General features: G+C 43.0%; 1 protein-coding gene across 1 annotated transcript in view; it reads right to left on the minus strand.

The window, feature by feature from the left end:
• Positions 1–22,617, minus strand: part of LRP1B (LDL receptor related protein 1B) — a 3,812,342-nt gene that overhangs the window by 1,701,127 nt on the left and 2,088,598 nt on the right. The window contains exons 28-29 of the mRNA XM_078683424.1: positions 12,032–12,163; positions 8,008–8,235 (exon numbers count right to left, since the gene is read on the minus strand). Of these exons, the coding sequence (XP_078539550.1) occupies positions 8,008–8,235; positions 12,032–12,163 (360 nt within the window). The remainder of the gene's footprint in view (positions 1–8,007; positions 8,236–12,031; positions 12,164–22,617) is intronic.

The raw sequence follows: 22,617 nt of genomic DNA on the forward strand, positions 1-22,617 counted from the left end.
GATATGTGTTACGGCTGTTAACCTATAGCATGTAGCTGCACAAAATGATGCACGGATTTGGAGGAAGAGGTGTGGCGAGGGTGCTGGATGTGTGTCCAGGTGACGAGTGTGATCCACATGTTACAATAAATAAAAGCGTGTAAACGTGTTTTCAAGTTTATTCTGGAAAGTGAGCAAGCTAAAAGCCCTGATAAATTGCTTAGAAATTACCGAGCATCTGTCCTCGTAGGTTACACTGCCTGCTAACATGGCAGTGGAGCTGTCCTCTAAACACTTCAATGTGGTACCTCTGCAAATTTGGGTCCATTATATAGAAAGAAGAGGAAAAACTGTGATATGATGGGCATATGGTGCTATTTATCCAAACATATTGTAATACATGGATCGATTTAGTTAATGTGAATCATGTGAAATGGAGTTTACAAATGGGTATATTGGATTTAGGTTAAAGTCCAGACAGCAGTGCTTTTGGTGTCAATGTTTCAGTTCCAAGCATGTGCCAGTCCTGATCAGATTTGGAGGGACCTTAGAGTCCGATGTATGGGCTCTACTGGCTATTAAATGCCCACTCCAGTGTTAAAGGCCCAAGCCGAAGGCATGGGCCTTTAACAAGGGAGCGGGTCTTTAATGGCTGGTAGAGCCCGCTATGGAATGCTCTAAGACTATTAGAACATGCCGCCCATGCCGCCCCTCGAGGGCAGAATGTTCTAATTTGTAAAACAAAGGTCTCATTGAGCCCAAGCGGGTTGAAATCCCCTTGGGCTCCGTGAGGCCTTTGTTCACAGCAATGACTGTGAAAGAACATCTTCTGTGACCTGGGAGATGAACTGCGCATTTTAGCGCGTGGCAGTGTTGGACGCAGCAGCGTTTTTTAACTTGACCCCGTTTTTCTATTTTATTTATATTTGGATTGTATTCTACCCTGTTTTTATATTCTAGCCTCTCCCTCACTTGCACGGTAATAGTTTACTCACCGCTCTTTGGCGGGTCCCTGGATTCCCCGGCTCCTTCTGACTGCGGCCGCCATCTTGGGGGTAGTTTTTCCTGCTCGCCGGGCGCCGCCAGTTGTGCGAGCAGACCAGCTGTCACAAGGACACGCTGGCCTGCATATAAGGGGGGCATTCTAGGCGGGCTCCCTCTCCAAGAACATCTTCTGTGACCTGGGAGACGAACTGCGCATTTTAGCGCGTGGCAGTGTTGGACGCAGCAGCGTTTTTTAACTTGACCCCGTTTTTCTATTTTATTTCTATTTGGATTGTATTCTACCCTGTTTTTATATTCTAGCCTCTCCCTCACTTGCACGGTAATAGTTTACTCACCGCTCTTTGGCGGGTCCCTGGATTCCCCGGCTCCTTCTGACTGCGGCCGCCATCTTGGGGGTAGTTTTTCCTGCTCGCCGGGCGGCGCCAGTTGTGCGAGCAGACCAGCTGTCACAAGGACACGCTGGCCTGCATATAAAGCGAACATTCTACGCGCTGCGTTTGCGCGCAGCGTTTCGCCGTAGTGACGCCGGAGTCACACCAGAGTCCAGCCCGTCAGCGTCCCGGAGGCAAGCAGAGCGGCGGGCGGGGCTGGCTCTGCGGGAATATTAACGCCGGCTGCCATTATGGTATGCTATACGTCGTTGGAGCTTCGGTCTTTGCAAAAGGTATCCTGTGCCTGTCATAAAGTATTTCCGGGTCGATATATGGGTAAGAGGCGATGTCCTGGTTGTGGTTGGTTACCAGGCAATGCCCAGGCCACTATATTGAATAGGGAGGTGGACAGTGTGAAGCATCTATGCCTGCTCTTAAACACCAGGTCAGTGCGTAGACATGCCCAGGATATCTACGATCTCCTGGCCACTGAAAAGCCGTTATGCCTGATGTTGACAGAGACATGGTTGGGAGAATCGTCTAATCCCGACATTGCTATAGCAATTCCCCCAGAATACAACATCTTTAGGCAAGATAGATCGGAGGGAAGGGGCGGGGGTGTGGCACTTGTGGTGAATAAATCCCCCGCATGTTCCATTATTCCCATGGAAGCCATTACAGGATCTGAATCCCTTGCTTTTACTATAGCATTGGCGCCTCTCATTCTCTTAAAGGGCTTTTAGTTTATAGACCCCCTGGACCGGCCAGATCCTTCTTTGATGAGCTCCAGTCGGCCATTTTGGCACTGGTTCTGAGAGCCGAGCACTGTGTATTGGCCGGGGATTTTAATTTCCATATGGATGAGGGATCGGACCCTGACACAATCAAATTGATTGATATCACGGCCCCCCTAGGCCTTGCCCCTTACCTCTCGGGACCAACGCATGAAAAAGGTCATACCTTGGATCAGGTCTTCTCTACATCCCCCATAGAGGTGACGTCACTTTTGCCGGTGCTCTGGTCAGATCATAGGCTGGCCAAATTTTATGTGCCGGGCATAAAGAAACTATCGAGTACTGCCCTTAGGCAGCAGGGACTAGCACCCAGGGCGTATCACCGGGTGACCCCAGAAATGCTGGCACAGGCATCTCTCGACCATCCGTGCCCTCTCACAGGAGATCTGGATAGGGATTTGGAGTCTCTGCAAGCTTGGCTGACGGACAGGCTGAATGATCTAGCCCCTGCGATGGCCCCCCGATCAATATCTAAACGTGTCTCTGCCCCCTGGTTTACCGAAGCACTGTCGGCCTCTCGACAGCAGTGCAAGGTGGCGGAAAGGGTGTGGCGGTCACAGTATGATTCCGTGGCCAGGCTTGTCTACAGGACAGCGGTTAAAGCCTACCATCGGGATATCCTCCTTGAAAAAAAAGGCTACTTCGCTAGGAGGATAAGGGCTGCCTCTAATTCATGTAAGGAGATTTTTACGATTGTGAGGGAATTTACGGCCCCACGATCTAACTCGACCCTGGCCGTTCCTTCCGAGCCGTGGGTTTCTGCTCTTGCCAACTTCTTTACCACCAAGATAAGAATGATCCAGGACTCTTTTCCCTTGAAGGTGGTTGAAGTTCCTCCCAGCCTCGAGGACGGGCCAGCTCCATCGGCCCCTCCTGGTTCAGCGCTGGCAGTCTTTCCGCCAATTTCAGTTTCGTCGTCATTGGTATTTATGGCCAACCTTAAATCTGGGTCGCCTCTTGACCCTTGTCCGGCCAAATTTCTGGCGAAAACGGCGGAAGTTGTAAATCCATTGGCAAATCCACTTCTGAATCTCTCTTTGAGTCGGGGAGTGGTCCCGCAGGCTTGGAAGCAGGCGATGGTTATCCCCCTTCTCAAGAAGCCGGGCCTAGACCCTGAGGCTTTGGCCAATTATAGGCCCATCTCTCTCCTCCCCGCGCTGGTTAAGATCTTGGAGAAGCATGTACATATGGTGCTTTCCAATTTTTTGGAATCCCATAATTTGCTGCACCCCACTCAATCTGGCTTCCGCCCCAATCTAAGCACCGAGACGGCGCTTTTGGAGGTGTGTCATATGCAATTTACCAGTACTGCGGTAATCACTCCCTGTCATCTTAAGTGTGCTACGTCGGCTTTGAGCACCGATCCACCTACATCGATTACCAACGCCCCTAATGATCCGCCCCTAACGTGTAAACACCTTCTGTGCAACGTCCGCTCCCTTGTTTCTCATGCTACGCAGGTCTGGGATCTCATAACAACAGAGAGACCACATCTATGTTTCTTAACTGAGACTTGGCTTAAGCCTCACACAGTTCCAGCCATAACGATGGGAGTACCGACAGGGTACAAAATAGTAAGGATGGATCGCCCGATTAAAACGGGAGGAGGGCTAGCTATTGTTTTCAAACAAGAGATGGAGATTGTAGTCATCGAAACTGTGTGTACCCCAGAAATGGAGCTCATGATTTTCACGATCAACCCTACTTCTAGGGAAACCAGGAAGGGTGCGCTAGTGTATCGACCTCCTGGTCCGTGTGGGACCTTTTCCATTAAATTAATGGAAATTTTGGCACCCCACATGCAAGCTAACTCTGAGTTTATCCTGGTGGGGGATTTCAATATCCACAGTGAGATTACTACGTGTATTGACGCACAGACTGTGTTAACGGACCTGGCCACACTTGGACTCAATAAAAAGAATCAGGGGCCTACCCATTCTGCGGGCCATACATTAGACCTAGTGTTCTGTAACTCAACAGCTATTAATTGCCTGACTCCCAATCAAGTTGATTGGACAGACCACTCTGTTATTATGTTTTACACTCGCTCCAACTATAAAGTTAAAGTCATCCATAGGACTATGGCCGATGTCAGGAGACCCTGGAACAAACTAACCCCAGAAAGCTTTAGGGAAAATTACGCTGAACCAAGATGGGAAGCATGCGGAGAAAATGCCACTCTTGCTCTAAGTGCATTTAACGAAGCTGCGATAACAACTATTAATCATGTGGTCCCGCTTAGAACTTATAAACCCCGACCTGCCCCAAAACAAGAAGTCTGGTTTACTGGGGATCTTAGACAATTAAAAATGACTACGAGAAAGTTAGAGAAAAAATGGAGAGTCACACGTAAGGCAGAGGATAAGGAGGACTTTAGGAGGTCGTTTAAAAGCTACCATAAAGCAATCCGAGCTGCTAGAAAACAACATATAGCAGTTCAATTATCAGCGGCTGGTACCAACGTAAAAACTCTGTATCAAATTTTACAGACGTTTACCAAGCCCACTGCCTGTGACACAGAGGGGATTGAATCCCAAGAACTCTGTGATAATATTTCACAGTTTTTTGTTAGGAAAATTGAAGCTATCTATACTAAGATAGTAACGTCTAACTCCATCTCTAATAACTCATTAACAACTGACTGCCGAGTCCAGTCATCTACTATGACTATAGGAAATAAGGCTAAGAAGCTCGCTGTTTTCCCACCCATCTCCATGGAAGAGTTGACTGTTCTTGTCACTCAAACAAAGAGTGGGTGCCCCACAGACATCATCCCGGCACGTATCATGCCACTTCTGTTGGATGATCTGGGGGTTGGAATGCGACATGTAGTCAATTTGTCCTTGTGTACCGGGGAAGTCCCCTTAGACTGGAAGCAGGCCCTTGTGAGACCCCTGCGGAAAAACAATTCGATCCCCTGGTCTGATCTGACAAACCTGAGACCGATCTCTCTTCTGCCTTTTTTAGGGAAGCTTGCTGAGAGATACGTGAATCAGCACTTGTCAAAATGTATTGAACACGCGGGTGGTCCCGATCCCTCTCAGTCGGGCTTTAGGCCTAGGCACAGTACTGAGACCGCCTTGCTGTCCGTCGCTGACAATCTTCAGATGCTACAGGACAAAGGCTATTCCGTTGTCCTGGTACTTTTAGATTTGTCAGCGGCGTTTGACACTGTGTCACACGACATCATGACCTCCAGACTAGTTGACATCGGTCTGGAAGGCAAGGCCCTGGCCTGGCTTAGGAGTTTTTTCATCAACCGCACTCAAAGAGTCATCTTGGGACCATACCAATCAGAGGTGGTGGCGATCTCGAAGGGGGTGCCACAGGGCTCTTGTTTGAGCCCCACGTTATTTAACATCTACGTGGCACCCCTAGCTAACATCATGAGATCCCATGGGTTCATTCCAGTATCATACGCGGATGATACCCAACTCCTCTTCCCTTTTAAAATCATGACTCCTGAAGTGCGTGATTCCTTTGCCCGGGGGATGAAGGAAGTGGCACGTTGGATGGCAGCTAACTTCCTTCAGTGCAATGTCTCCAAGACCGAGGTTATGCTCTTTGGGGAAGCCAAACACATGTGGACTCCGGACTGGTGGCCCCAAGACCTTGGCCCCGTCCCTGAGCCCAAAATGGTGGTAAAAGACCTGGGAGTGAAATTGGACCATGAGCTTGCCCTAAAACAACAAACCAATCAAGTGGTAAGCTCATGTTTTCATGTAATTGGGCTTCTCAGGAGAGTATTCCCTCTGTTACCGGATACCACCAGGAGAACATTGGTCCAGTCATTAGTGTTGAGCAGGCTAGACTATTGCAATGGGTTGATGCTAGATGCCAATGAGGGGATCTTTGCCAGACTGCAGGTTGTGCAGAATACTGCTGCACGATTGGTTCTAAATGTCCCGCCTCGCACTCCCTCAAAACCATTGCTGACCAAACTCCATTGGCTTCCAGTGAAGCAGAGGGTGATGTTTAAGATCTGTTGTGTCATCCACAAATGCCTCATTGGAAAAGGTCCTGGTTACCTTACTGAAAAATTCATTCCTTACGTTCCATCTAGATCTCTGAGATCGGGAGATCAGGAATTGTTATGTGTTCCCAGGGCCTTGAAGGCAAGAAAGGGGGGGAGGGCCTTATCAGTAGCTGGCCCCAAGTTGTGGAACCAACTCCCGAAGGAAATTAGAGTATGTAGGGAACATTTCCCTTTTAGAAAAAAACTTAAAACATTTCTCTTTAATTATTAGTTGGCCTTGTGTGTACTCAATAAATCACGACTAGTTTCTGTCCCTCAGATGCTGCCAAAGGCGCGGAGATACTCCTTCGGGAGTCGATTCCCAGCGCCATACAAACATGCAAATAAATAAATAAATAAATAAATTAAAGAGGCACTGGATTCGGGAGGCAAAGCTATGCTTGTAATGCTAGATCTGTCAGCGGCCTTTGACACCGTCCCCCATGAGGGTCTCCTCGCCAGACTTTATGAGATCGGTCTGAGGGGGACGGTGCTCAGCTGGTTTAGATCATTTTTGGCTGGTCGCCGACAAACGGTCTGGGTCTCGCCTAGCTCTGCCGTGATGCCGCCTTTGGGAGTCAGAGTCCCGCAAGGCTCTGTGCTGAGCCCGACTCTCTTTAACATCTTTATGACCCCTTTGGCGGCATTGGCAGAGTCTTTTGGGGCCCAGATCGTATCCTACGCCGACGATACCCAGCTCCACTTTACGTGTGGGAAAGGAGAAGAGTTTAATGGAGAGAGTATCCGTGAGTGCCTTGGGGCTGTTTTTAAATGGTTCCAGCTTAACAGCCTCAAGTGTAACTCAGATAAATCTGAGGTACTCTTCTTCGGCTGCCCATCTGATCCAGACTGGCAGGAACGGTGGCCTGTTAATATGTTCCCTCCAGCGTGCTCATCCCAGCTAGCAAAGAATCTGGGGATCAAGATTGATAATGGTCTGACGTTAAGATCTAAGATCCTTGGTCTAACGGGAACATGCTTTGGCCTCCTCCGGATGCTTCGCAAGTTTCTTCCCTTACTCTCAGAAGATCATAGGAAAACTATGGTGCAGGCCTTAATCGGCTCAAGATTGGACTATTCCAACGTCCTATATCTGGGCCTGCCAGAGTATCTCCTGCAACGGCTGCAGGTGGTCCAGAACTCGGCCGCGCGGGCCATTTTTGGCCTTTACAGACGTGCCAGAGTTTCTGGCCTGTTGCAGTCGCTTCACTGGCTGCCTATCCGGAAGCGGATAGTTTTTAAGGCCTTGACCTTGGCCCATAAGGCTCTCCATGCCTCGGGAGCAAAGTATCTCCAAAGGAGGCTTGCCTTTTACCATCCGGCCCGATCTCTGAGATCTGAATCAATGTTTCTTGCAGTGGTCCCTTGAGTAAAAAGGGCCCGCATCGGAGGTCGTTCTTTTAGGCTGCTGGCACCACAGCTATGGAACACACTGCCTTTGGCATTACGCAGCACCCCCAATCTGTTGTCCTTTAGGAAGGGCCTTAAGACTTGGCTTTTTGCCAGTTATTATGCTTTTATTCCTTTATCTGGGTCTGTTTTATTTTACTGTGTTGTGTATTTCTACTACAGGTTTTTTTTTTCTCCCAATAAAAGCGCCGGGACACTCTATGGAGTAGCCGCGCGCTATAAAAGACCAAATTAACATAACATAACATAACATTAGATAGTGTTGCTCTAGAGCACTCCAGTGTCTTCAATGGAGCTCTCAACATACCAATGTTCGAATAACTGTTATCTGGATGGTAAAATAACTAGGACGTCTATTATAAAACATACACTCTCATTTTCTCGTTTTAAATTTGCCATGCACATGTATACTACACAATGAGATGGGCTTTACCTCCTGAGATGACTGTGTCCAACCCAGTTCCATTAATAAAGGCACGTTTGATTGTCTGGGTCTTAACATCAGTCCAGTATAGGCGTTCCTCTGCTGCATGGAAATCTACCACAGTGACGTCGTCGATGTCAGGCACAGTGAACGCTGTGATAAAGTTGAAGTATGGGTTGTCTATGTCCACACCTCTTATTTCAGATCGTCTTGCATAGAGAAGAAACTTCTTCATTTCTACAGTAAAACAATCCAATTAAAAAAAAAATGTTAAATAGTATATTCAATAACTGTTTACAATAAACGTATATTCTTTTCAGAGATGTAATTTTACATATATTATCAGCAAGACTACTTTATTTACTTTTATATACCGCTTTCAAGTGAAGCGTGCAGTAACCTGTTCCCAAGCAGGTTGAGTTTTGATGCCAAGCATACATTAATTGGCTAATTCTAAATAAATTGCATTCCTGTTTCTGCTGAAAACGTTTATTTTTGGCTAAAGTGTGATCACAAGCATCGCTTTCTCCATTTTAAATGTGAAAACCAAGAATTGCCCAGCACAGGTGCGGTAATACCGCCCAGAATCCGTAGTAAGAGGTGGAGTAATGTCGCATCTCACAGGACTACTCTGGAAAGGGTCCTAAACCTCAACCTGCAGCACTTAAAATAGGAAGAGTAATAATAAATAAAACAGCACCAAGACTTCAGATTATTTTTTTTAACTTAATCAATAACATATCATTTTATATAAGATGGTTTCAAAAGCAGCTCTATTTTAAATATTCCAGAGGTACAATGCCCAATGCTTTTAACTAAAATCTTACGTTAATGTTTGTGTGAGATTTACTTGTATGACTGATCTATTGATAAGCTTTTATCAACCTTCTGTTCATCTCTATTATGTGGATTGTTAACACGGCTCTCATAATTAAAACGTGCAACATGTTTTAGTGCATGATACCTGACATCATTAAGTATAATGTAACTAGAAAATTATGTCAGAGGCCGTGTGTAAAAACTAATTGGAAGTGACATCTGAGATGTCAGCTTCCCATGCTCTGCTCCAGCGTGCCTCTTTATTCTCCGTGAATGCAGGTAAATGAAGTTGCAAGAAGAACCATTGAAATAAGAAAAGGGGAGAGAAAAATGGAAAGGCTCATGGGGAAAAAACAGAAAACAATTAGTGACATCAGGAGAAATCACCGAATAGAATATGGTCATATCTTAAAAAAAAAGATGCAGGAACAGACTGAGAACGATAAAGGCACCCTTGTTCGTGGTTTTGAGGGGGGTAATGAGTGTGTTAAGTATCAATTCTGAGTGTCCTTAGGCTCAATCCTTGCTTGTATAATCAAAGTCAGAAATCCTTATTTTGTAGAAAAGTTGCTCTTTATTTGTTTAGATAAGAACATGCACAGCCGACACGTGTTTCGCCCCTGAGGGGGGGACAGCGCAAGCCTCAAGGCTAGCCTTGAGGCTTGCGCTGTCCCCCCCTCAGCTGCCCTGCCTGCCTTCTGCCCATCCGCTCCAGCTCGCCTTGCGATGCCAGGCCCAGCAGGCCCCCAGCCCTCTCAGATCAGATCAGATTGAAAAACCGGATTCTAGTTCGGAAATCTTTGCACAAAAGATGAAGAATTGTAAAGAACAAAAAATATTGTAACTAGCCTTGAAAAAGCCCTGGCGCAAATCGCCTAAGGGGCGAAACACGTGTCGGCTGTGCATGTTCTTATCTAAACAAATAAAGAGCAACTTTTCTACAAAATAAGGATTTCTGACTTTGATTATACAAGCAAGGATTGAGCCTAAGGACACTCAGAATTGATACTTAACACACTCATTACCCCCCTCAAAACTTTATTGTTGAAAAACTCAAGAGGTCCAGAGTTTTTTTGAGTGTGTTACCAATACAGAAATTGTGTGAAAACTGATATGGACTTGGATTTTCCTGTGGACCACTCTCTCCCTGTAGAAAACCCTTGTTCGTGGTATTTAGTGGCTTACGGTTGTTAGCATTGACAAAGTTCATGGAAAGTTACTGATTGCAAATTTAAAATACACTTGACCAAAAGTAATTAATTCACCTCGAAGAAACGGAATTTAATTATGCCATGAGTGAGGCAATGTTACCCTAGCGCCATCTTTAATTATGGCGCTAGGGTAACATTCCCTCACTCAGTGATACGGGCTCTTCCTACCATCTTTAATTATGGCGCTAAGGTAACATTGCTTCACTCAGTAATACGCACCAGGTGGGGGAGTGTGGCTCAATGGTTAGAGCGGCAGACCTTGATGCAGAGTTCTGGCCAGGGACCAGGTTTCGATTCCCGCCTCGGCGGGATCTCGGGCTCAATTTCCTCGGACCTGTTAATTCTCGCTTCGGTGCCTATTCTAATCACGGGCCCCACGCTGCAACTCTGGGCAATAGCTTGCTTAGCCTCCACACCGGCCCCAACAGCGCTGAGGATGCCTGGCTTCACACTGGGGGTGCCCAGGAGTGTACAGTTTACAGGGAAAAGCCAGGAGGGGTTCCACAGCGGTATGAGTATCAGCGCCAGGAAGCCGAATAGGTGACCGCCTGGTGACAGTGCGCTCTATAAGTACCATGACATTTACATTTACGCACCCTTCCTACCATCTTTAATTATGGTGCTAGGGTAACATTGCCTCACTCAGTGATACGCGCCCTCCCTACCACCTTTAAATATGGCGCGAGGGTAACATTGCCTCACTCAGTAATGCGCACCCTTCCTACCAACTTTAAATATTGCGCTAGGGTAACATTGCCTCACTCAGTGATACGTGCCCTTCTTACTATCTTTAATTATGGCGCTATGGTAACATTGCCTCACTCAGTGATACGGGTCCTTACTACCATCTTTAATTATGGTGCTAGGGTAACATTGCGTCACTCCGTGATACGCGCCCTTCCTACCATCTTTAATTATGGCGCTAGGGTAACATTGCCTCACTCAGTGATACGCGCCCTTCCTACCATCTTTAATTATGGCGCTAGGGTAACATTGCCTCACTCCGCGATACGCGTCCTTCCTGGCATCTTAATTATGGCGCTAGGGCAAAATTGCCCACTCTTCTTTCAAAAACACAATAGAGTCACTGCAAACCACGGGCACTGCACCCACGTGCGCAGCGAGCGCTCATTGACAATAAATTCACAATTTGTTTTCTGCCATTATAAGCACTCTAGAGACTCTTATGTGCTTGACCTAGTTTCGTGCCATATGTGTTCCTCTGTCTTTTTAACAAATGTTACATGTTTTAACTAAGCACCATATAGCTGCTTCTTTCTACTTAATACTCTTCTTGGGTGTCACAAGAGTCATGTACCAATACTGTATGACTTTAAATTTTCTCTCTTCCTCCTCAACAGTTATAGATAACAATAACCAGTAATGATTAAGGAAGAAGGGTAAGTCATTGACCTACCCCTTCATTCTGCCAATCTAGCAACCTCACTTTTCCTAAGGTCCTGAAGAAAGCCCCCCGACCCAGCTGGGCACCGATGGGGCTGAAACATGTCGACCGCTCACATGGACAAAGCAGTGCGTTAGATTAGTAACTTATCTCCATACGCACTACCTTGGTTTATATTTGGAGAATTAGGCAATTGTAACCCACCTCACTCTAGCACTCTTTCATCACTGATCACTACTGTATTAGCAGTGTGTCTACCTCCAGGTGGAGGATAGCATACACAAAAAAAGCATTAGCAATACAATAGGTCTCGCATTAACTTCTGTTTGAGCTATTGACATTGCAAATGACAATGCCTTTTATTTTTGTTTTCGTTTTTTAAACATAAATACAAGGTATTGTCATTTACAATGCCAATAGTTTAAACTCGCGTAAATGCGAGACCTATTGCATTGCAAATGCTTGTTTAATTTTGTGGTAATGGTTGAGTTTTCTTTCTTTTAAGTGTTTCTGATTTCGATTTTATTAGAATCTGTTCATACACATGTAAGCCAACCATTGTAAGTGAGCAGGTAAAAAATAACTAAGAGCGACATACCGTGGCACGTCTTCTTGTCAGCCGACAGCTTCATGAGGTGAGGGCATGAACAAGCAGCACTTCTGTTGAAATTGATCAGGCACAAGTGTGAACAGGGCCCCTTGCCGCTGTCAGCAGCGCATGGATTGGGAGCTGAAATACAACAAAACATTATATCAGCTGCAAGGTGTCAGGTTATTAATCTGCAGATGCATTTACAAGACTATGCTGTGAAATCCACTTAAAAGCTGAGAACAAGTGTTATTCATTCAGACATTATTCTACAAGGAAATGTAAGCTAACATAGCAGTCAGCAAGTCCGAAAGCTACACACAACTTTTCTATTGCTGTTAGGTTTTTGTAACCAAAAATGATAAATAAAAGATTGAAAACGAATCTATGGGTATAAGGAAATAGAGAGAAACTGCATATATCCTTCAAATTATAGTTGCTTTCATTGATGCTACTAGTAATCATGAAAGAGGGAAAAGTCACAGGTCCGGATTTACTATCGTGTATGCAGCTGTATGCAAATGTAGCTGATGCTCATGTAAAGCGCTCCAATTCTCTCAGGTCGAGTTTGCCCTATAAAAAAAACTGCAAAAATAAATAAAAATAAATGCGGCACTACATAAAAAAAACTGCAGTGTTGCAATGCAAGAATACAGAAAGTTTCAGTGTCGAAATACAAGAAGTCACTTACCATTGATGTCATAGGCAGTGGTTGCACAAAAAAGGCTAATTTAGAGTGATGGTAAAGTATTTCACTCTGGCACAAGGGGGGATAGCAGTGTCCTGCATCGACCTCCTACTTGAAAATAACCCTCGAGTACATATTCCCATGCCCTGACACCTAGCAGAGGGTAGACCGCATGAAATATGTGAGTATGTCTAACACGGACATTTCACACCTGGGAATATCACTTGTTGACTGTTGGCGCATAGTGTGATGGGGCATTAAGAATTAACTCCAAGCCAGATTACTGATATTTTAGTTTCCCGACTTTGTGTCAAATCCTAGGGAGTTTTTGCTGGCACCTTCTAGTTCTTCTTTATTTTTAAACATTAGTGTGGGATTGATTTTATGCAAGATAATGACATTTTGTCATTTCGTGGACATCAGCTTTCAAAATATTATCCGTGCGAGAAGCTGTCATTTTGATCGCTTTGGGCCACGCGCAAAAGCTTGGCATCATGAAAGGACCTATGATAAGTCATAGTAAATGTTGGGGGTAAACGTCTGTCAATCTTCTATACCAAAATTAAATGTAAATTCTTTAAATACCTTGAAGAGCAATTTACTCGAACTTGCTATTGCATAACTAAAACGTCTTGATCGTTTTATTCAGAATTTTAACAAAAGAGGTTTTGAGGTTAGAGCTGTAAATGCATTCAAAACACAAAATTGATTATAATCAATTTTTTATCCGAAATTAGCACGAATGCTTACTTACATTCATGTTGTATTGTTAAAGTGTTAAATATAAATAATTAAATATGAAGAAGGCAAGTAAATGTGCGTGCGAGCCAGTAAATGACATTCCTTCCAGTCTCTTGCCTAAAATTTGCACAGTTTTCCCTTTCCTTAGAAGGCTTACCTACTGACATATGTATTTAGGCTTGTAGCAAGGATGTCATCATTGTTAACACCTGTGGAGGGCAGATGTTAGAGAATGGAGTCAAGAAGTACAATCCTAATTGGATAGGCACTCATCTAAAAGTGTGGGTATTAATCACAGTTCTACATTGGCATCTGAATTGGGACAGTAGTTTAACAAAATAGCTAGACATTTAGGAAAAGTCTTCTTTGACACTGTCCTTTCTCAGCAATACCCATTTGAGCCCTCCCATACACTATCATTATTTAAGCTTATAAAATGATGGTGAAAATCTAGGCAGCACTAACCTCTATCAACCTGCCTTACAATAAGAAATTGGTCTTCGTGACTGACACAGAAAGAGTGGGAAGACATTTGCAAGAATCAGGATGGTAGGGCATTTGCATGTAGAATCGGCCTCCCAATTCTGGACAGTCTCATTGGCTAGCAGCAAAACCTAGTAGTGTACCCTTTGTACTCACACATACAAAGCCCTGCACCACGCCGGACCAACATACCTGAACGACCACCTCTCCTCCCACGCACCCAAATGACACCTCAGATAAGCTGACCCCGCTCTAGCCACCGTCCCACGCATCTACAGGACCAGAACGGGAGGAAAGTCCTTCTCCTACCTCGCAGCCAAGGCCTAGAATAACCTCCCCCTCTTGGAAGCCCCCACACTGTCCCAGCTCAGGAAGGATCTCAAGACCTTGCTCTTTGGATGACCCTAGCACTTGACGGAGCCATCCCCCCCCCCAAGTGCCTTGAAACCCTCACAGGTGAGTAAATGTGCTTTACAAACCCTGATTGAGTGATTGTTTTGTACCACCAGGTAGGAGACTATGCTATCAAGTTAAAGAAGAACATTTCCATAATGAATCAATCAAGGGAATTGTTCTGGATAATATAATACTTAATCCATCAGGGTTGGATTCTGGATAAATATGGTTAGAGCCAAAATGATAAACAATTTTGGTCAAAATAACTGAATGAGTGGTACAAATATAGCCCAGGTAAACAAATCCTCTTTACCGAATTATGTGCATTTTTATATCTGTGGCTACTGATATAGCATGAACCTAGATGGTATTGATAGAGAGCTGCAAGACGAGCCACAACAGCGCAAAAACTGGGAGAAGGTTCAGTTCAAGAACATTTGTGTAGGTATTTTCTAGAATTAAGCCTTTCAGCACTCAAGAAACAAGGGTGAATGTGGATATTATGGATTGGTAGATGCTCAGTGAAAATATTTATTTTTCAATCTTTCCCGAACTAAAGGAGTGATTGAGAAAACCTCCAGTGTTAAAACATACAGTGCTATACTCTGGGTACATAAATTGGGAATGTTTATTTCTGGTATGTTTTTTTCTTTTTAACATATTTATCTGCTAGCTGATGATATCCTGCATCTTCTTTGCATACTTTGTCTGCCATGAAGGATAGACATTTTTGATACTGTTATGTGCCTGATACCGCAGTACGTACACAATTAGTGTAAAGTAGTGGCAGATTTAATTTATCTTCAGGGAGGTCACTATGTAGGTAAGGGACTATAATTCACTTGAGGAAAAATAAAGGGATAATGCTTTTCCAGAAGTGAAAGGCCCATGCATTGTGAATGGTTATGTTACAGCTAATCCCTGTCAATAATGCAGCACAGACATTTTGCATTTTCAATGAGTTGAGAAGAGATACATTTGATTTGTGTGTTATTAGGCCATTTTTCTTGGCTTTGTTGAAGTAGATGACCTGTTTATTGGTATGGTTTACCTTCAGATATGTGGTTCACATCCGTGTATGGAGTATAGGCACTATCTGAGTTGTAGGGTGTTGAGACTTTGAGCCAGAGTATAATTCTGCCAAAAGGCTTCATATAGTGACTGAAGCTGAATGGAAATACTAAGGAGTCATAAAGACTCCACCGGTCTCAGAGAATTGAAGGGAGACAAACGTTTCTTCTGGGTTGTGAGAAATTGGATTGTTGGGTGAGTGGGGGTTAACCCTGCTCAAGCAACAGCTACAATCCTTGTGAGGGTGAACCACTAAAGTCACTAAATTAACTTGTGCTTAACCCTCTGCTGGCTTGGCACAAAGCAGTCAGGCTTACCTTGAAGGCAAATTGTAAAATAGTACAATATTTATACAGCACACAAACAGTAATAAAGTGAAAATACAACATAAGAAAAAATCCACACTATTTTAGAAAAATAGAGCACATTTCACTTAATTATATGACACCAATATGACAAAAATCTGATGGAGCGTGATTCGGATACAAGTAATGGATTGAGCTAGTCAGCGCTTACCTTCAGACTTCAAAGAAATTTCAAGGAAAATGGTCTGAGAAGGTAGAAGTTTGGCAGGGCATGGCTACAGGTAATGCCCGAGCAGGATGTGTTGCAGTGAAAATGTCCATGTTCGGACCTAATCTCTTTGAGAGAAATCGAAAAACCCCTATGGGATTATGCTGAAGTCCGTAGCTAACGAAGGCTCCACAAGAGATAATACCCCTTCTGCGAAGGACCTCTGAACAGGATTTGCTGCTGCAGAGAAGAATGTAGTGGTACCTGCTGCAAAGTCAGGCCAACCAGTGATGCACCTTAAACAGATAGACAAGCAGGTTGATCCTTCTATTGGTTGTTAGAGCAGTTTTCAGCCAAACATTTTCTAAGTCACAAGTTTGGGAATTTGGCTCTCTAGGCACGTTTAACACCATTTCAAAGGGTTCAAGACTGGAGGGGTACCACTGGGAGGGTTGAGACTCACTCAGGGTTAGTCCAGGTGTAGCTTCAAGATGTTTGGAGCCTTTTCTGTCCTGATGTTCTGATAAGGATACCAGTCAACTAGCCCTTGGAGCCACTCTGATAGTCCTGGCTTCAATAAGTGGAACAAGGCTCAAGCTACACAGCATGCCTCTAGGGTTTCAAAGCAGACTTTGGGCAGCAGAGCACTTCTTCCAGGTGTAGCATAGCAGTCCTGTGAAGTAGACAGCAGGCCACAGCTGCAAGCATTCCTCTGAGAGTCCTTTCACAGGTCCAGAACGGGAACTGGGTAGTGGGTGTAAGGTTCCTATTTTATACCTGGAGCCTTCTTCAAATTGGGGAGACGTTTCTAGTGATTCTCTTTGAAGTGCTTGGAATTCACTGCTTCCCCTGCGAAGGCATTGCCTGGCTGTAGGCACAATGGACATGTGTGAAGTTCTTTGTGTAACACAGGACAAGTCTATTGATTTGCAAGTGAGCTGAGCCCAGCTCTGACCTACTCCAGCCAGGGATGGCATTCAGGCATACCTAAGGGTAGCTTTCTCATTGTTTCATGCAACACAACAAGCAAGCCACCATGCTGCTCTTTGCAAGAGGAAAGGGAATGGGCAGAAATGTAGCTGTATTTACCATTATATGGTGTATTTCTGTCCTTACCCAGCGCTGCTGCACGATGGCTGCCTTGCACCACCGCAATAACACTTCCATCATGTTGCAAGGGTGCCTGCTTTGTAGGCAGGATTTTTTTTGTGCAGGAAGGGAAACTTTCTTAGCAAAATACAATCCTGAAAGGCATTTTCCTCTTTCAATGTGTGCGATAGAATGAAACAAGGAGAAATAAAGACATTTTTCCTTGTTACGTCTCACTTGTCATGAAGTTGAATAGTGTTAGCTTCTTTGCTGCTATGAGGCGAATAGCACTATTGATAGTTAATGGAGGCGGTTGACATCAGATGCGCTAAGAATACAATGTGACTGTATTTTCAATATATATTCAAATGAAAGATAGAAATGTGATGGATCCGTTGTTAGCTTAGTTGTCAAGGTCCAGGGTTCCCTTTGTTAGCAATGGGATAGTTTTACTTTTCTTCAAGGCATCTGAAAAGTTGCATTTAGTGATTTTCTAGTGAAGAATTGTGGATTTAAATGGGGAAATTGTCTTCTTACAAGATTGCAAAAGGGATTACTTTGCAATTAGCATCTGATAATGCTCGAAGGGTTGCTCTTCTAGGAGCACTGTATAGGGGAATAGGAGGGCAAATTATTGTTAATTTAATTATTTTATGTCACTAATGTGCTCTCTCATTCTGTGCATCTTTTCCATGTTCAATTTGTTTAGGCAACTTTGTTAGTCCTTTCAAAGATCAACAGATGATGTGGACCCTAGATTAGTACTGTGTATCAGTGCTTTTAAGAGGTGCTTTCTTTGGTTGGAGTTTGTGTAAAAAGTACACTTGGCTTCTGAGATGGGTTTTGATCAAGTGAACTTCAGTTTCATTAGTTTAGTCAGATCATTTTAAGATTTACACTTATGGATTTTACCTGCAGATGGTGTGTTTATTAGTGAATCATTCTTCTGTGTTTATGAAGAGAGAAGGTTACTTTTTCTGGTGCAATGCTTCAGAGGTGGCATTGATTGTCCATAGAGGTGTTGTTCAGAACATCTCAGAGTAATGTTACACATCAATTTGGCTTGAAAGTGATGCCACGTGTTATCAGAGTTTTCTTGTGTGGTTTGGAAAATCCAGAATGAGGTGTGCCAGTGCAATCAGAAGTTGCTGTCTCCAAATGTATCAATGGAGGCTTTTAACTCTGGTTTCTTTGGACTACCGAGCCTCAAACTGTGCAACAAGTACTCCGTTTGTAAGTCTACTCTCTGATTAATATCAATTGATTGTGAGATACCAGTGATAATTGATGAACCTCTGGGACCCAACATATTAAACCAGCAAAATGTCTTATACGCCTACTGGAATATCATATAGTTATTCAAAGACAAAATGATTGGGTCTACAGGCTATGTTAGATGTTCACATTATAGAAATAAAGGACTGCTCGTTTAGATACCACATTTCGCAATATGGAAACACGGGGCTGCTAGTTTTCACATAATAACGAGGTCTCTGCTAGAACAATCGATCAAAAGTTAGGCAGAACCAAAACCATGTAACTGTGTAAATATAAGTTATCACCCTCTGGAAACATTAACCATAATGTTTCCACATAAAAAATGCAAACCGTATCATTAAGGTTCTCACTAGACAACTCAACCTACAATATGGCCAAATCCCGCACATTTAGTATCGACTACAGGCTACAGCCTGTGAGCTGGATTGTTGTACCCATGGTCCTGGAAGCAGGCAACCATGATGTCAAGAACCTAAACATACATTTCTTGTCTTTGACCCTGTGCAGTGCTGCGCTGCCTTTTACACAGACTTTTGCTAGAGAAATACCGCATGCATAGACATGTTTTAAGATTGAATTGCTGCCCCATGGCCTCTTTATGAAGATTAGCATAAACCTATTCTATATACAGTAAAAAGCAGCCATTTAGTTCACGATACAACTACCATCTCTTTATCTGGGTAGGATGAGCAACCTTAATGATTTAAAAAACTTCCCATTCCCATAACATGAAAGAGAGGATAATATTTCCCCATCTTGTCTTTATCATTGAGACAACTTAAACAACAGCCAAACTTCATTCCTTCAAAATAGGGTTTCACGGGTAGAATAACTGTAGATACGAGTGAACTATAGCTGTAAGTATAGAGCAGGAGCTTAAAAGGTCAGACGGTGTCAGGAATGGTGTCTTCGAACAACCGCGCTTCTTATTCTTAATTATGATCTCATATCTAGCTTTTAGCAATTAATTGTTGTAATTCCTAATGCATTTTTCTAAACACTTTTGCAATTGGTGTGTGTCCAACCACTCTCGTAAATTTGAAATTCCATAACTTGTTTTCATTTACTTTGTTCGTCAGACGTTTTAGAAAACTGTTCAGCAATTGTATTGAAATAGTTATGTTATTTTCCCAATCAATCTAGCACGATGTCAAAATGTGTCCGTGTCCTAATAGCCTCGTCGGTTCTATCATAGTTTTATCCCCGATGAATTTCCTGATCACTCTTGTAATTAAAGTTGTGTCCTGCACTGCACTCTACATTTATTGGCAATTAAAACACCATTAGCATGCAATTACCGGAGAATACACAAACGGTGCTGTTCCAAAACGGTTGGATAGTGCTGAAACATCACTTTAACCTTTCAAACTGATAATAGGCCTCGCAGTCGGGGCCACGCGGCCCATCTGCACATCTCATTTGATTCTCCGTTCATTATACCAGATTCATTTGTAGTACGACAGAGAGGTCCACTGGGCACTGGTTTTCGAGTCACACGTTTGACATTCAAACTGTCCTTGAAAATATCCAATATTTTCGGAAAGGCTACGTTTATTTTTCCTTTTCACATGGTTACCCTTTCGCTCTTTCTTGGGTTTCATCGTCCTTTCTCATTGCTCGCTGTGAACCACACAACCATCTCTGTATTTAGCAGTGTCACGTGCGACTCGGAAATAGATGTGCTCAAACACGTGGAAACATCCTGGATGAAAGAACAAGACGACAGCTGACACCCTGCTGCATTAACTCCCCGTAACACCGTGCAATGAAAGAGTGACAGGAGAGCACACATATTCTTACAGCCGCAAACGTGAGAGCTTTTGTGCAGCAGTCAAAACAGAGCAGACAATGAGCTTCAAGCAGCGCGGAAAACATTGAATGCAGACAAAACGCCACTTCTGTGAAAGCTTTGTAAATGGTGAACTACTTTCAAGAAGGGAAGCGCCACCGGCAGACCCCACAATGGAAGCCAATATGGAATCTTCCTGTTTAGATTCCCAGGAGGTTATCTCAGGGGGAGCTCGCTAGGGAACCATTGAATTTAGAGAGAATGTCTGAGCATTTATTTCACGCAGAGACCTGTTTTGGATTGAGAGAGAGCGCGCACAAGCATGGCGGAGGGCGAGTCATGAGTTGTAGATATATAACACTATTTTCGTATCAACAAAAACAATTCATTTTTGCTGTAGCAACAAGTGACAGACAAACTATGTTTAATACCTGTAGAAAACACAAAACTGTCCGCCCGATTTTTGATGTGCAAAGATACTACCGGTTTAAGCCTGAAATATGTACAACAGAAAGACTAAATCCATAAAAAAATTCTAATAAAATCTTTTGAAATAAAAAAAAAATAAAAAGTTAAAATGTCAAAAGGGGTAGAAGAGGAGTCTTGGCAATGATGTTTGCGTGCGTCTTTGCACGTGAACGTGTAACATAATATGCTCAGGACAGAGCAAACGTGGGAGAGTAAACAGTGAGAGAATGGAAGATAATGAGAGACCTTACACACTTTAACAGTAGTAATATCTGTTTTACATCTTCAGCATGTCTGTATTTTAATATTATAAACATCTCCAGCAAAATATGGGCTCCCGCACAAGTAACTGGTGGTAACCCTTAATTCTTTTCAGCAATGTTCAATCAAAATATGTTTGAAAAAATACAATGTCATCTTGACCATGAGACTATTATTATACTTTTTCAAAAAAAATATAGAACTATGAAGAAGAGAGTAGTAATATGTCACAGATAATTACTTTATTTATTTTTGTATTATTAATGATGTGAATATTTGTACCATTGATTTTTATAGTGCGTTTCATAGTCCATCTGGCACCGTATTCATACCTTTCTTAGTACTGCTTACAGGCATTTTATTTATACATATTATTGTACTTGAGAGACATTTTAGTTATCTGTGCAAAAAGCTTACCTTTTTACACATTAGGGTAACAAATGATTTCTGTTTAGTCACTTTTTTTCTAACATAGATTATTGTTTGTATCCTGACTAAAATTTATAGGAAGGAAAGTTGAAGAAAGCAAATGGTATGTAGCGTGAAGAGTCGAGGTTGTATTAGATGTATGACATACTTGTTTTATATCCATTTTACTTTTTATTCGTTATGTACTTCTTAACTGTGTGATTTTGTTTATGGTTTTAATTGACTAATAAACTAAACTAAACTAAAGTGACTGATTGGCACTTACAATTCAAAGACTAGGTACAGATTAATCAGCATTCTGAGGATCTACTATGTGACTCTTGATGTGATTTAAAAACCTCACTGTTTAGTGATAATCATTAAAATGGATCAATTAAAAATTATGTACTGCACAAAACACTACCCCAGGGAAAGCACTGTGAGTGAGATTTTTCTATCTTTTCTATAAAATGTTAGTTTGAAACCTTGGCACTTTCTCAAGGCTAAATAGAAGCTCCAATATGAATAGATTGCAATAAAAACAAAAATAAAATATTAGTAATATTAAGGTTGTGCAATCTAAAAATCAAACCACGACCAGAAATACATCTAGTCAATAAATGCTTGTTTTCAACAATATAATTCGTCAAATTAACTAGTAATGAAGTGTGGCTCCCCGATTAGAGCGGCAGACACTGAGGCAGAGGTCTGGCCCGGGACCAGGGTTCAATTCCCGATGTGGCAGGGTCTTGGGCTCAGTGTCCACGGACTCGATAATTCTCGCCTCGGTGCCTAATCAAATCATGGGTCCCACTCTGCAACTCTGGGCAATAGCTTGCTTAATCTCCACAACGGCCCCGAAAGCGCTAGGATGCCTGGCCTCACCTTGGAGGTGCCAAGTAAGGGGCATCTCACAGGGAAAGCCAGGAAGGGTTCCACAGCGGTACACAGCGCCAAGATACCTTCTAGGTGATAGTGCGCTTTACAAGTATACACACATTTACATTTACACACATTTAGGGACTAAAGAGTCATTTTAAAGCTGTGAAAATGTGTTGTTATAGGCTGTATAATACAGTTCTAAATGCTCATGTTAGGATGGTGACCTAATTTTTGCTTTAGAAATTAATTAAATGAATGTTTACATTCTTATCAAGTGGTCACTCTCAACCGCAAAGGGTTACCCCTACTCAAACTAACACACATAAATGTCAACCAAGAACATCATATTAAGGTCAGTTATATTTAGTCAATCTTGATTTACATTGTTCAATATGTTTTCAAATCACATATATGACCTAACCTAAGAATTGCTTATGAATATCATGATCAAAACCAATATCTGCCTTTTGTTTTATATATATATATATATATATTTCATATTAGTCTTGCCAACTGTTATGGTAAATC

Source organism: Lissotriton helveticus, chromosome 3_1, assembly GCF_964261635.1.
Source record: "Lissotriton helveticus chromosome 3_1, aLisHel1.1, whole genome shotgun sequence".
Classification (NCBI taxonomy): domain Eukaryota; kingdom Metazoa; phylum Chordata; class Amphibia; order Caudata; family Salamandridae; genus Lissotriton; species Lissotriton helveticus.